Source organism: Pan troglodytes, chromosome X (genome assembly GCF_028858775.2).
Source record: "Pan troglodytes isolate AG18354 chromosome X, NHGRI_mPanTro3-v2.0_pri, whole genome shotgun sequence".
In the NCBI taxonomy this organism is placed as follows: domain Eukaryota; kingdom Metazoa; phylum Chordata; class Mammalia; order Primates; family Hominidae; genus Pan; species Pan troglodytes.
In genome coordinates, this window is record NC_072421.2 from 23,964,287 (window position 1) to 23,980,655 (window position 16,369).

Consider the following 16,369-nt stretch of genomic DNA (forward strand, 5'->3'; position numbering starts at 1 on the left):
TTGTCAAGCAAGCCAGCTACTCTGTGGGCAACTGGAGTTTAATCCTGCTGGGGAACTCTGGGAAACAGTGAGGAACACATGTTGTAGGGTTATCCCATTTAGGAGGACATGTGAGCTGGGCTGTTCATACACAGACTGTCTTTAGTCATAGGTCCAGCCTGCTTAGAATTGAGATAGTATGTTAGTGCCCCAGTATTTCCACATCAGGCTGGAAATAGGTATGATATGTGCACTGAAGTGGTAAGGATGAGGGGATATGCGCAGGGCCCAGCTGTGTTATGAACAGAGGCAGGATTTGAACTTGTGGCATTCTAACCTCATAACCCATGTCCCTCCCACAAAAGCACAAGATATTGTCAAGTCGGGAAGGATTAGGGGCTCCAGGACTCAATTGTAGATTACGTTTGGACAGCTGTAAGACCCCTCACCAGAGGAGCTAGGATCCATGCTTCCTGCTGTATCATAATACAATTGTATTTGTGTAGCTCTCAAAAGTTGACAAAATGCATGCACACTCATCATCTCATTTGGCTTTCATCATGCCCATGATGAGACAAACTAAAGTCCCTTTACTCATGAGATTATTATATTCATGTGTTTACTTCACAATTGTTATGTGTTCCAGGCACTGTTCTAGTTAATGGAAATGTAGAGGTGGACCAAACAGAAACACATTCTGGCATGACAGAATTCATATTTCACTGGGGGCAGCAGAATAAAAACAGAGAGGATGATGATGTCATGTCATGATGGTACCATGAAAAACTTAAAACAAGAAACGATGATGGTGATGGGCAAACATAATAGTTTTTTTTTTTTTTAATTAGGGGTGAGCTCAGGAAAGATGATTGCATTTAAGCAGGGAAGTAAAGGCAGTGAGAACAGAAGTTTTGTTAAGTGTCTGGAAGAAGAATGTCCCAGGCAGAATCAAGAGCAAGACGAGCACTGCAATGTGAGAATAGCGAGATGGGAGTCCAGAGAGGTCAGCAAGGAGAATGTTTCATGTCAGGGGCCAAAGTCAACGCTCTGAGCATGATGAGGAACTCTAGGGGAATTTAAAGCAGGGAAGTGACGTGTTTTCATAGGTTCATTGTTTTGTTTATCTCTAAGTCATGTGGTCAGCAAGACCCAGAACCAGGACTAAAATTGAAGCCTTCTGACTCCTGATACAGTGCTCCTCCCATTCAGGTCCATGGTTGGTCATTCTCTAGACCTGAATGTCCTTGGCATCCTGTTTTTCCTGTTCCTTGCATGGTTATTTGTGGTCTGCTAATCAAATCTTGTAACAGCTGTTGCCTGTTCCCAAGCCCAAACGTTTGGTTCCTTGGGACTTCCCTTTGCCATTTGTCCAGCCAATCAGCTTTAACATTCTCCTGTTTCTGTGAGCATCGGGTCCTCTTAGAGCTATCCAACAAAACTCTTCACCCACAAGCTAGCTCAACTACAGCTTAAGCTTGACCATGAAACTCAAGTGAGGATTTAGGGAATTTAAAAATAGCCACTCTATCAGCCACTCTAAACACTCTAATCAGAAAGTTCAACTTTACAGACTGCCAAGTATCTTCATAATATGAAGGATTTTTTCACAAATCAAGACCAAGTGAAATTTTCTCCCAGACTACGGGAATAAAGAGATTGTTGAACCTGTGGTTCACTGTACTGACTGTCTTATCCATACCAGTGTGGAATCAGGCAGAAGTTGCAGTGAGATACTGCAATTGCATTTTCCTTCACCATCACTATTTTTTGTTTCTAAAATCTCAGATTTCTCTGCTTCAAATCTAAAGCTGCCTTGTTTTTTCAGCCAAGCCTGCAAAGACAAACTCAGCTTGTTTGGAGAGTTACAATAAGGGCTGTCTTGGCTGCTTTTCAGTGTCAGTACCCGCAAGAAGAGTGTTTACCACCTTGTAGAGTAAGGAGCAAAACAGAACTATTCAACTCTCCCAGACCTGCACTAGCATTGCATTACTGACAGAGGTAACCATTTGTCTTTTGTCACTGGAGCAGGTGAGCATGGCACCAGGCACACATGTGCAGAGGAAGTGTGTGGATAGATAGTCACTTGTTTGGCTATATCCACAGCTTAAATTTGGTGTCCTCTGGAAATGTAATATTTCAAAGGCAGGATGATATTTCTGTTCACTTATTAAGGGATGACTAACTTGCTTTTGGCTGCACTACAAATGAATCACGGTAACAATCCCTAACTTGCGACTTCTGGTGTTCTGATGTAATGCATTTCTATTAAAAGAAGAGGAAAGAGAGTGGGTGAGAGTGAGATCATGCAAAGACAGAACATAACACCAAGGGAGCTAGCGTAATTTATGAACTGCTGCAGCCAGATCCATCCACTTCAAGGTGTTTTCTTGCGTCCTGAGTGAGGATACCTTGCCAGTTAGCACCTACCCATTTACAGTTGCAGAATATAGACCCAGATCAAGACATGTAGTTTGGAGGGATTCAGTGAAGGGAACATTTTATTTAGGGGTGAAAACCAGATATTCCTTGAAAGCATTTTTAAGCACTTTTGATTGTGTCACTTGGAAGGTAATATTTGGGGACGGATGATATAGGTTAAGAAGTCAAATCATAATCTTCCTTTTTACATTTTTTTAATGTATGCAGCTTATTTGGGAGTAGAAGAAGTGGGAAGGAGGTGGAAACGTGAGACAAGGAAGGGAAGACAGCCTATAAAGGGGGCGTCATCAGGCTAACTCCCACTGGAGGTGACTGGAGCTCCATCCTGCTGCGACATGGGGAACCCATACGAACGCCGAGTCTTCCCTCACAGATGAGATTGCTTGGGGACTGTTTGAGGCTGACCCCAGAGCATGTTCATTGCCCTGCATGGGCAGAGTGGCCTTCCTCCTTCCCTCCTCCCTTTTCAGCAAGAAACAAATACAAAAAAAAAAAAACAAACAAACCCAAAACCCTGCAAGGTATTGTATAAGATCCTCTAAACCCACAGGTATTTTTCCTGTGTTATGTTAATCACCACTCAGGAGCAGATACATCCTTCCTCCCTTCTGTACTGTCCTCTGCAAAGTGTCCCTGCTGTCTTCTGAGGAAGATCTAAGTGTGCCAAGGAGAGGCAGAGAGGAAATTAGACTCTGGCCTGTCGTGACCAAGCAGCCCACACTGGCTTTGTCCCAGGATCTGGCAGAAGGGGATTATAAGAGCCAACGCCTCCCCAGAATGGGAAATCACTCAGAGAGGGAAATCTTTTTTTTTTTTTTTTTCCCAGTAAACCTATATTCCTTACCGTTTTCCTTCTGGGTTTCATCTATCAGATCGGATTGCCCTGAAAAAGAACTTCAGTGTGTCAGAAAAGCATACCTCAAGTAGCTGTAATAATGTTCAATTTGATATTAAGTTAACTTTCTCTCACCTGGTGTCTGATTATGTAGTTTGTGGATATCACTCATCTTAGAATTATGTAGTGTTAAAACTGGAAGGGTCTGTCCTTAAATATTAGCTAGACCCACACCCTTTTTTACTGATAAATATGAGAACTGAAGTTTCAGACTTAAAGAAGCAGAGTGGGATTCCTGAAGTTTCTGACACTCTTAAGGTAGGTAGTGGAAGCGACACTGGAAGCCAAAACTTTTTATTACTGGATTCCATTGTGCCCCAGGACCGTTTTTCTTAGGAAGCCTGTCTTTGAAAAGTTTTATTTAGCAACACCAGAGGCTGGATGGAGATTAAGAAAAATCGTTAAACTCTAAACCCATCCCCTTCGTTACCTGTTAATACTGCCATGTAATGTTGCTGCTGTCTGAACATGAGTTTAGCTGTTTGGATTATTTCTGGTCTCTCTTATTGGACCCCAGATCTCCAATTGTGGCCATCCCATAGCTCAGTCATATCCACTGCCAGTCACTTGAAGCAGGTGGGCTGACAATTCTTTATCCACCCCCAAGTTGTCTTCATGCTCACTGCTGAATTTGTTGGTCTATGCTAAGTGTCCTGCTGTGGAGTAAGACTTGAGAATCAGGTCTGCCCTTATTTACTGGCTCTATTTACCAGCTATAAAATGAGGATAATAGTATCACCATTGCCACAGAGTCTGTTTTAAATACATTTTTCAACTGTATAGAAAGCACTTAGAAAACTAATTACTATTATCATTATCATTCTTAACCTGAAGAATGATGAGAGCAAAGAAGCTAATAATTTACATGATGTGTTCAGAGCCTTAAAACTAATCTCAATCTAACATTCAGTTTTGGCCTCTTTGGCAGCAAATACAATAATAATAAAAAATATTGTTATTACAATTGACACTGGTTCGGGCTTTACTAGTACAAAGCACTTGGCGTTGTTTACTGTTAGGATTTTCCCTTTGTTGTGGACACTGCATCTCGTGATGTCCACGCGCGAGTGCAAGCACGCTAAATTCAGGAAAATTATCCTATTATTGACAGCATAGTAGATTTGATGGGTACCTGTTGAATGTGTGTTGAATGAATAATCTAGAATCTATACATAGTTATAGAAACATGGATTATATGTTATTTCACACGACAGACTTAGACCACATTAAGGGTCAGGACAATTAGTTTGTGTCATTTTTTCCTTCGTTTTCTTTTCTGAGAAGAGCGTCTCTTACCTAGTTCAATAACAAGCTTATATGGATTGCAGTTGTCCATTTTGTGGATTATCTGAAGCATAGCTTCAAACCCTGGCTTTCTTTTCCTTCTGTGAATATATCTGGTACTACAGTTTAGAACATCCACTAATGTTTCTACTGCCTTGAGTGGGGTTCTTTTAGGAAAGTAAATCAGGACACTCTAAAACTCGGTATAGGTAGATGTTCAGGTAGCATGCGCAGTATATCTGCCCACGGCTATGTGGATTTCCATGAGTGGATTGTGTCTGTGCTTATGTGTATTCATAAGCACCAAAGATCAGAACTGAGCCACTGCAGAAGTCATAGAAGGGAGTCTCAACTCCTTATTATAACTCTTATTATCCTCTCACCTCTTATTCCACAGTAGAATCCTACAGATTCCCCCTGCTAGGTGGGTGGCCTCAGCCAACACCCTCTCTCTGGCTGCTTTGTCACTCTGCAGAACTCTGCCACTCAGAAGCAAGAGTGACATGTTCTACCCACCACTCTATCGGAAAGTCAAGGCAGTTGCATCTTACAGCAGCTCTGGAACTGAGTTAAGAAACCTTCCCTCTCAAACTTCATTAAGGTTCTCATTTTCCAAGATTCCCTCCTATGGTCTTGTAGTACACGGGTTAACATGGTGTCTGTTTTCTTCGATGTATGGTCCTGGGGTCATAGCAGTAGATCTGCACAGTTGGAAGATCACTAAAGAGTTTACAACTCCCCACCCAGCAGGGCATGGTCGTCATAGAGAATGGATGGAAAATATCCCCTTGCTATAATTGGGTTCAGCGCTGTGGCTTAACACCATCTTATTTGGCAATCTTTTTCTCTTGACATATTTAGTAATCACTTTAAGGGAGATTTATTACACTGCTCATGGGAACAAACAATGCACTAAATATTACACTTAGGCATGCTTTCAATACCACTCCTTTTCTAGCCTATTCTGAATCTTTTCCCAAAGTCTTTTTCAGTGCTTATCAAAACTCTCTCTTGTCTTTAAATTCCTCTAAGTTCTTCTTTCTTCCAAAATAACCTTTTATAATTTGAAATATTTTGTAACTAGGAGTTCTTTTAATCGAAAATCACTGGGCCATGCTTAGAGAAGAATTGATAAAAACACATTTTCACAGCTTAAAATCATTGAAGACATTTTGTTCACCATTAATCCCAAAGCATCAAAACAAACATTTAGCATAGGATTAGGCTGTGAAAATAGCCTCCTAGGGGTGTGTGTGTGTGTGTGTGTGTGTGTGTGTGTGTGTGTGTGTTTACATATTTATATAAAGGAATTCAAATTATTTCAGCCAAACATAATACAATGAAATGTTTTCTGATCCTGTGGGTTGGTACCCATGAAGAGATGTGGGGCAAGGGGCCACTGAGAATTAGGATTCTCCACTCATGCTCTGTGCTAATGAAAGCACTTTGACAGCTAGTGCCCCTCAGACATTGTTTTAAAAGCATAATATCCCACTCATCCAGGCACATGCGCAGCAAAATGTCTTAACAGATAGTCTATTTAGAACAGATTTGAGAGAAAATATATCAGGATCATGGAGAAGGTAATGAGTTGTAGTGGCACAGCTACAGTATAACAACTCTGTGCATGTTAAATTCTAGCTTCTTTACAGATGAAATGTCCTTCATTCATCAGATATGTCATAATGGCTATCTATACCCTTGAGAGAGTCCACTCAGTGCTAAGCACAGTCGTAGATGTACTAGTTTACTTAACACTCAACTACATGTCTGTCACTGGCCTCATTTTGCACACGGGCCACATTTTATACAGAGAAAGCAAATCCACCATGAGGATAAGCTACTGGTGAGTCAAAACAGTTAAACTAAGGACCCGTGTAGCTACCGCTGAAACAGTAACATGATATGCCATTTTCAAAAAGACAGTGATGAGCCCCGCCATTCCTCCTACCTACATGGCCTCCCTGAGCCCCAGTTTTCTTATCTGTAAAGTGACTTGTTGAGAGAATTTAAGGTGTGAAGCCCTGACACGTGGCAGTAGCTCATTTAACTCCCTTACTCCCACCACACCCCTCGACTACCTTGTTTTCTTATCTTAGACAGTAGATTACACATACTCGTACATATCTGAAATAGAGCATTTGTGACTTTTAGGAGTGGGGCAGTAAAAGCATAAATTCAGAAATTAGTTGCTAACAAGAACCTTAGGTACTCAGATGGCTAGAGGTGTATGGTGAGGGGCCAAGAGCACAGGATCTGGAGCCAGACTGCCTGGTATAGCCCAGCTCTGCCTCTTACTGTGTGTGTGACATTGGGCAAGTGACTTGGCTTCTCTGTATTGCCTCATCTGTAAAATGAAGCTAGTACTTGTACCTACTTTGTAATTTGCTGCAAGGATTAAATGAGTTTATCTGTATAAGGAGCCTAGAATTGTGCCTGGCATGTAGTAGGGGCAGTTAAATTAGTGCGTGTATTCTCATGCATATTTTGATGACAAGCATTCAGTACCTGGGCACAGCAAATTCGGTATAGAGCAAGGTGTGTAGAATAAATCCCATTGTTCTCCTTTAGCATGATTCCCATATATCCCAGCCAGGCTCTTACAGTTATAGCTCCCTTCCCATACATGTAGGCAAGGAAAGCCAGAGAAAACAAGGACCCTCAAGGTAAACCTCTTGTCTTATATGGTAGAGAGAGACTTAATGGGATGAAGAGATCATTTAGTTGCCCTGCAAATCGGCATCAAAGGACGAGCCAGCAGAGGATCTCTGCATTTGGAATTGCACCTTAGTTCACTTTCTATGTTACATTTTCAACAGGGAAACTGAACAGGGGACCTATATAAGACTTCCCAACAGTATAGACCAATTGGGTCACAAATAAAGAACACGTGGAAAGAATACTGGTACTTTAATGCAGCATTTCTCAAACGTCAGCTGCATCAGAATTCTTAAGAGGGCTTGTGAAAACCCAGATTCCTGGGCTCCACCCCAGAAATTCTGATTGACCAGGTCTGGGATGGTGCCTAAGAATTTTCATTTCTGACAAGCTCCCAGGTTATGCTGCTGCTGTTGTTCTAGGGGCCACATTGCGAGAACCACTGGTCAAATGTGTGTTTCACATTCCTACTACCTATTTCTGATCTAGGTTTATAACATTTGATTTGAACTGTTTAGCTTAGAGACGGAATGTCCACACTCTCCAAAAAATAAAAATAGAAATATTTGATTAATAAATGCTGTCATTTTTTTTCCCCACAGTTGCATGCTGCTGTCACCAAGATCCAGGTTCCAAGGCCTGGTTTTAATTACACGTTTGCCCATATATGTATCCTGAATAATGATAAGACTTGCATCGTGGATGACATAGTGCACGTCCTGGAAGAGCTAAAGAATGCTCGGGCCACCAATCGGACCAATTTTGCTATCACATACCCAATCACTCACTTAAAGGACGGGAGGGCTGTGTACAATGGGCACCAGCTTGGGGGCGTCACTGTGCACAGCAAAGACCGGGTGAAATCTGCAGAGGCCATCCAGCTCACCTACTACCTGCAGTCAATCAACAGTCTCAATGACATGGTGGCTGAGAGGTGGGAGTCCAGCTTCTGCGACACTGTCAGACTGTTTCAGAAATCCAACAGCAAAGTCAAAATGTACCCTTACACGTCCTCCTCACTGAGGGAAGATTTCCAGAAGACCAGCCGCGTATCAGAACGTTACCTGGTCACCAGCCTGATTCTGGTGGTTACCATGGCCATCCTGTGCTGCTCTATGCAGGACTGCGTCCGCAGCAAACCCTGGCTAGGCCTGCTCGGATTGGTGACCATAAGCCTGGCCACTCTCACTGCAGCCGGGATCATCAATCTTACTGGTGGGAAATATAATTCCACCTTCCTGGGAGTCCCTTTCGTCATGCTAGGTAATTACTACTCTTCTTTCTTCTGTTTCCGCCTGCTGGTGGTGTTGACTAGGTTCCTAAAAGGCCAGGAGTAGCCTTCTAACAACTTTGTTTCATTTAACAGTATCTTCATTTTGCCCGAAAGTCCTGGGACCCACTCTATAAAGTGCTGGTAATCGGCAAAAAACAACCTAATCTGGTAAATGTGCCAGAAGTTCAAAGTCCTGGGTTCTAGCGCTGACTCTCCATTGAGCAGCCATGTGGTGTCTAGCAGGTATTAATCTTCTCTGTGTCCCAGAGTCTTAGGTTGGGCTTCCCCATAAGCAGGGCCCTGAGAAAAAGATTTGGATACAAGTAGTGTATTTGGGAGGTGAGCCCAGGAAGCACCAGTATGGGAGTGAAGAAGTGGAAGTTGAAGGCACTTCAGTTGAAGGCAGGCAGTTGAAGGTATGTTAATGAGCCCAAGGTGTATGACATTCTGCCGGTTGCTGTGGGCACCTGTGGTTCAGCCCCACTGGGGACCTTTGGGAGACCTTGTGAAACACACCTCAGAGAGGTCCTCCCATGGGGTGAGGAATTTGGGCTATTTTCCCACAGACCCTTTGTGATTCATTGAGGGCTGCTCCCCAGGCCAGTTAACTGCCAGCACTTCCCAGGGAAGTGCTCCTGCAGCACACTCCTGCAGCCAGAGAAATCCTTCAGGTGACTTTGTAGTTACAAGCCTTCAGCAAGCTCAAGAATGGGGAATGGGAGGGCATGTTGGGTGGGCACTGAGAGTGTCTGCTACTCTCAGTTTCCCCACCTTATGAATAGAGTGGATGTGAGCATCACACAAAAGGACATGATAAATGTATAAGAACTTTGAAAGTGACATGTGAGATACCAGTAGGAAGTAACTTTTTTTCCTATTCTTACTATGAACTCAGGAGAATATTTTAAAGCGATGCTGATGGTGACAGCGTGCTTCCAGTGTGTCCACTCAGGGGGCTGCTGGAACTCCCTGATAGAGATTAATGGTCAAAACAAAGCCATAGTGGCCATACCATCGGTTGCCCTGTCCATCTGTTATCGAAAATGGCATGCCCAGCAAGCCTGATGGCAGGGTTCTTGCGGGCCAAGGATTCAAGAGGTTCACTTTCCCCCTTTTCTGTGGCAGCTTCTCATCAATTCCTTTAACAAAATTAAAATGTCATTTGGAATCAGATACTCACATGACAAATGAAGTGGCATTTTTTTGTTAACTAAGAAATAACCACTGTTGAGGTCATTAGTGTGCCTTATGCCCTGTTTTAGAGTAGTAGAAGAGAATTTCCTCAGGACATCTCCGCTGTGTTGTCGGCACATGATAAGCAGGGCTGGTGGTGCTGCAAAGCCACAGAATTACATTCTGCCCTCGATTCTCTGTGGCCTGAGGAATTGAAACCTAGTCAATAAACATATACTAGTAGCTTTTGTGAAGAGCTGGGCACCGTAAGGAGACTGAGCAGCCTGATAATTTGATAATGTACTTGTCACTGCTGAAAACAACAGAGAAGAAGGCTGCTGTACCTCCTCCTGAATTCGGTCTATTAAGAAAGCAGCATAACTTGCCGCTTTAAAATCACCCCAAGACCGTGTGGGTTGACTGTGGAATACAGAGTGGTTCCTTGAAGAGTGAGTAGGACTGAGTATTAGTAGCTTCCACAGAGGCTTGTATCAAGGTTGAAATTAAGATGTTTTGCTCATGATTAGTCACAATCGGGAATGTTTTGGGGGTTACGGGAAGGGTTTTCGTTTCGTTTCCTTTTTTAGCTTTTCATTTTCTTGCCGCTTTTGTGGGAGGAAGAGAAATAGGAATAAGAAAAGAGTGGGGAACTGAAGGGAGATCGTAAGGTTCTCAAGGTGAGGCAAAAGGACGCCGGAGCTAGGAAAAGGACAATCAGTGCTGATTTTATGACATTCCAGGTTGTTACCAGTGAGCTCAAAGCATGTTAGAATATTTAAAACTTGTGAAAAGTTAATTTACTAAGTAAAATAAAATTATAATATTTAAAGTTTCTTCAAATTAATTTTAAGTAAAGTAAAATAGCAGTATTCAAAACTTCGTTTCACTAAAAAATGAAATTGTAATATTCAAAACTTCTTAAAATTAGTTTTATAAAGTAAACTACAATATTTTAAATTTCTTAAAACTTACTTTTTTGTACTTTTTAAAGAGGTTTTAAATATTGTAAGGCAAAGTCAACACAAAACAGACCATGGCAGATAGTATTGGTGCAGGGAAGGATGTAAGAGATGGTAGGATGGAAAGATGCTGTTAGCAGGGAAATGTCTTTAAAAAACAAATCCAGAAATAGTAATGCCACAGATCCACAAAGACTGAGTATCACTGAACTTTACATCACAGTTCAATTCAGAAAAAATCTAGCATTTGCAGCGAAAGAGACCACGCACCACAGGTGCCCAATAAGCCCTTGTTTGCAATTTGTGAGGAATGTTACGTGCATTGATTTGATGGCAGTTTTCCCTGCTGACAATCAGTGTGCAACCTTTCTGTACATTCTCAGTCCAAAGAGTTCTCAAATTACTTAGTCATAACATGAAAGGAAACTACATGTTTTAGTAGCTAAGGCCCATTTACAATAAACACTTTGCACGATGTAATGGGTGCTTAATATGCTCATAAAGCTAACAGTGCCTGGATTTAGGATGGTCGCCCTCCTGTATTTCTCCGATAAACGCTTCATTTTTAAGAGTTTATAAAATGAAATATAAGCAAGAACAGCTTCATAAATGTTGCATTCAAGGCCATCGTTTAATTCTGGGGTTTTGGATGAGCAGTCCTAAAATGCCAGTAAATATTTCAAATGACCAAGAAGAAATGCAGTGCTAAGAGTTTTGGCACTACAGTAAACTGTCCAGTGTTTAAATTTTCCTGTGTATAACTTAAAATGGCTATGCTTAACCTAAGCAGATTTAAGCAAAACTTGATTTAGTATGTTATATAAATACAATATCAAATCAAAAAGTATATAGCCTCATTTAAAAGGTAAAGTATCTTAGAAAAAGTCTCAAACATGGACATTTCCTTGGCTGTCAATAGGTCTATACTGTGATAAACATTATAGATTTAAAATTCAACAAACTGAACATTGTCAGTGTGATTCTGGTCACATAGGCCAAATCCAGCCGAATGCCAAAATGACACTGGATTTAGAATGGAAAATTTTAAGATCACATGTGTCAAGCAGTATTAACCTGACAAAATTCCAGAAGAGGAAAGAATTTGGATAAACTCTTAAGAGTTCACCATAATGGGATGTGACTGTGTGTTTCTAGCCAAGATGATATGTGACAGTTCTGGCAATAAGAATGTATCCTACACAGATGAATCATTTTGGCAATGATGTAAGCTTAGATACATCATGATTTAGAATGTTTTTAATCAGTGTTGTGCATACTAGACAATCCCACTTCTGCCAAAACCTCTGTCCAGATGAGTCATATCAGTTTATTTAGAGCTGAAATCCTAAAAGGTCTACAGCGTTATAAATGTTCATCGACATTTTTTAGTTACTCTAATTTGGAGAAGAGGTTATTTGGTCTATACCCTTATCGTGCATAAAATAATAACCCTTTCCAAATATATTGATATCAAGTAGTGAGTTACTTGAATTGCTACTTGTGAATATATGATGCTAATTATTTTAATCTGTGATGGAATTTCCTTTAAAGGATGAAGATTTACACCATTATTCTCCAGTTGGGTATGATTTTTAAAATTAGCATAGGTTTTCTGTGTGCAAGCTCTCCTTACAGGCTTAATGTTTCAACAGCTTTGCTGATCAGATACAAATCAGGAAAGGGATAGAATGTTAGAGGATGTAGAAGGGAACCAAAAGAAAGTTTTCTCCCTTCTGCATCTGGAAGGTGTGTTGCTTCATGTACATCCTGTACAGCTAAAAAGGAGAATTGAAGTCGTAGTGAAAGAGTTCGGATATTAGTTTCTACATGGAATCTAGTTTATAAAGGTTGCTTTGCGTTTATCAAGATACAAGAGCCCCAGAGATTTATGAGATAAAAAATACTCTTTAAGCCCTTTTTCAAATGTTTGGGATTTTGAGGTCAGATGTCAGATCCAGGGTGTTCCCTTCCTTTTGAATTATCCAACCAGGCCACTCAGATTCAACGATGTGAAAGGAAGAAAGAATTAGTGGATTATCTCTAATTTGCGGATTAGTGCTAGGAAAAGAATAATAACAGCGACGTTTGGCTTCTTTTAGTTGTGCATTTTAAGATTATTCATATGTAGCAGAAACCAGAAGATTGGGTTGCATTCTTCAAGAATTTGCTCTCATATGATGCCACTTGAAATATAATGCAGTATATGGAGCTCATAAAAAGGGAAGGGCAAAAATTCTCATGCAAAAAATTTAGTTCCAACTGAAAAACTGAAATTCTTATTTTTTCTCTAAACTTAAGCAAACCTGAAAGAATTTGCTTTCCTGATGAGTATTCTGATACATTTCAAAAGTCATGAGAAAATGGGGGAAAAATCAGTCAGATAATAATAAAATTTAAACCATATGAAATTGCAAATATCCAACCATTTTTGGCCTACAAACTTGGTACCATTATCTGGTCATTTTTGAACTACAAAAATGGTAATTTTGTGTGGTTCAGCCTAAGACATTATTGTAGAAATCCATTATTTGCAACAATATGACAATTTTGCCTGATGGAGTAGAAGTATATTAGAATGCTATGGAAATACTTTCCTTAGATATAAATGAGTAATAGGTTCAGCATGTTCTAGAGAAAAAAACTGATTTATGAGGGTTGTGTTGTTCACATTTTTGTGTACATCTATTTTTTTAAAAGAGATAATTTATTTTACAGTATTTCCAAAGTCTGTCTCTCGAATATCTTTTTTTGTAATGGCCCATGGTCATTATGGGACTAATTTACAAGGAGATTATGTAATTTAGGCTTGTAATTCGTACTTGCCCTTTTATTCTTATGCTCCACCAATCATATTAGGGTGAGAGTAGGTGGAAATAAATAGGTTTAGGGGAATGGAACAAAACAAGTTTTATTGTTCTATTTTTAACCATAAAGTAAGACAGGAACAGGACTTGGGGGCACAAGTCCAGGAAAGCAGAACTCAGTCAGAGGAATACAAAGGGGCTTTGTCTTTGACCCAGGATTCCCAGATATCCCCTGGGTGGTCTGTCTACCCGGTCGTGCCCAGGGAATGAGGGAGTGACAGACCCTGTAAAGGTTGGGCAGCAAGAGGCAACATCAGGACACTGAACTAAACATAGACCCTGAGGAGAAATACCTAGTGTCTACATTTGGACTAAACTCTCAGAAAGTCACAGCTGGGCAGTCTTGACCAGATGGATATACAGAAGCTCACAACCAAAACAGGTTCACAGTTATTGTCAAGGAAACCCTGCATTTCACCAAGGTTACTTTATTACTCAAGAACCAAAATATAGACAGATGGAGCCCAACAGAGGGATTCTATAGCCCCTTCTCTACGCTGATTGGTGTAGCAACACTAACATTATTTTGCCTCATCAGTAAAATAAATTTCACATCAGCCTACTATTCATCTTGTGTGTATGTGTGTCTTTATGGCCTATGTGCATAATATATATTATATATCACATTAGCTGTATTATATATCATATGCAATATGATATGTGGTAAGCTCATGTTATGTATTTATATGTATACAATGTGTTTATAACATATATTATGTAATATATATTGCTTGAATATTTAAATAGAAGCTATTCTCTGTGTATACTATCTGGTGTATAGGAGTCCAACATTTTGTATGTAAATATATAAAATATATTTGAATAGGATATGCCATATATACATATGTTTATATATTACATTTGTATTCTATACGAAAAGAAATTAAGCAATGACCATAGCATATATTATGGGCCACATTTATACACACTGGTCTTATATAATGTACATACACACAATATCTAAATACTTTAAACAAGGAAGAGCTATAAACAAATTCATTTCTAGGGCTCTCTTTTACAGCTATCTAGTGAAGTAAAATCATTTCTAAGACTAAAACCCAATGCTCTGATTAGAATTTTCAAAATGTGACAAGTCTCTACTACAAAGAATAAGATGTGTGTGTTCCCCCTGATGTAAGCATCTGTCTTTACTTAAACAGAGTACACCTTTATTCTTACTCTTAACTCTGAGACAAAACAGGCTGCAATAAACCAAACAATTCAGCTTGTAAAGTAAATGTTTATAACTGGCAAAGTGTAAATGTAACCCAATTAATAAACTTCTCCCTGAAAATAGATGTTACTCAACCCAGACATATATACACTTTACATTTCTTCTCAAAAACACAAAAATCATGAATTTATGTGGATGACATTGAAAAACAGGCATCTTATAAACATGAGCTACTTAGTGAAGCTTTTCTAAGAATAAAATAGGCTTTAAGCAGATTTTGCTTATGGATTATAATCTATGAATTTTTGAGACGAATGTAGTAATTTAATTTCCATATATGAAATTTGGCACTGCCCAGGCATGCTATAAACAGCTTCATTGACTCATGATATTAAATGTTTTCACACTGAAACTGAAAGATCATCCATCAATCAGCAAGCCATCCCATTTCCTCCTTCTTAGCCATTCCTTACTTTGAGGAACTCAGGATGAGGAAATCCTGCTAGTGTGGAGAGGTTTAAAATGTGAGTAGCACCCAGCGGCGTCTCTCAGCTGCTGTGTTGTGGCTATGGATACTGGGACAGGTGGGAAAATCTGGGCCTGAAGAAAAATCTGACTTACAAAATCCAGAAGTATTATACAAAGTAGATCAATTTGCCTGTGATTATTCATTGAAAACCAAACAACAACAAAAAAATCACCCAGACTGTCTCCAATAGCAAAAGCACTAAATACATTTAAAAATATTATTCACTTTATGAGAAACTTTCCAGAAGTATATCTACTGGGTAAAGAAAGGTTAACTCTCAACTATTTGTTAGTAGATTCTGTCTTACTGGATTATAAACAACCCTGAAGGCTTTGGTCAGGCCCCAGAAAGTTCTGGGTGACAGAATTAATCTCTGAGGGTGCTTGATAGTCACCCTCAGTGATGGGAGGATTAGCCAGTTGATTTTTTTTTCCACCATTAGTGTTATTTATCATTTGTGCTTCTTTTTCTCTTCATTTGCTCCAAAGTCTGAGAGTTAACAAGACATTCAGATATAAAAATTCTTTTGAGAATAAGAAAAATTATTAGCCTAAATTCTTTAGTATTTTATTTTATTAGATGACAACCCCAAAGTTTACTGCAAATAAAATTAATAAAAGCAGTTTTCTTTTTAAAATCACACTCCCGGCCCAAATTTTGCCTCAACATTAGTGAAGAGCCCTGCTGGCCTGACAAAAACCTCGAGCTGCCTCAGAGTATTCACTCATGAATAATTAGAACTTGGCGCTCTCTTCAATCTCTCCCTCTCTCTTTCTCTTTATGTGTGTGTGTATGTGTTTTTACATACTGATATGCATTTGTTCTTATGCATGTAACAATACAGACATGCAGGGTAACAAAAATAGAAACAAACATCTTGAATATGCTTTTAAAGGACAAGAGAATGCTTTAAAAGCATTTTTATCTTCAAAATCTGATAAAATCAGTATGTGTTTAACAGTTCCCGTTGGCAACTCCTCAGTCTTGCACTGTGACTGTAAAAGAAGGAATCCCCTGGGATGTTGTATCATCCAGGGTAATCCTTGGAATGTGAGGATGTCAGGATGTTGAGGTTCCTGATATCCTCACTATGATATATAGTCTTTTTACCCCAAGGTCTCAGGCTGTGACCTGGCCCTCAA

At 39.8% G+C, this 16,369-nt stretch overlaps 1 protein-coding gene across 2 annotated transcripts in view; it reads left to right on the forward strand.

Moving 5' to 3' along the window:
* Window positions 1-16,369, forward strand: part of PTCHD1 (patched domain containing 1) — a 70,509-nt gene that overhangs the window by 37,595 nt on the left and 16,545 nt on the right. For both annotated transcript variants that reach the window (XM_063804583.1, XM_016943879.3), the window contains one exon: window positions 7,858-8,518. In XM_063804583.1, coding sequence (XP_063660653.1) covers window positions 7,858-8,518 — 661 coding nt within the window. The remainder of the gene's footprint in view (window positions 1-7,857; window positions 8,519-16,369) is intronic.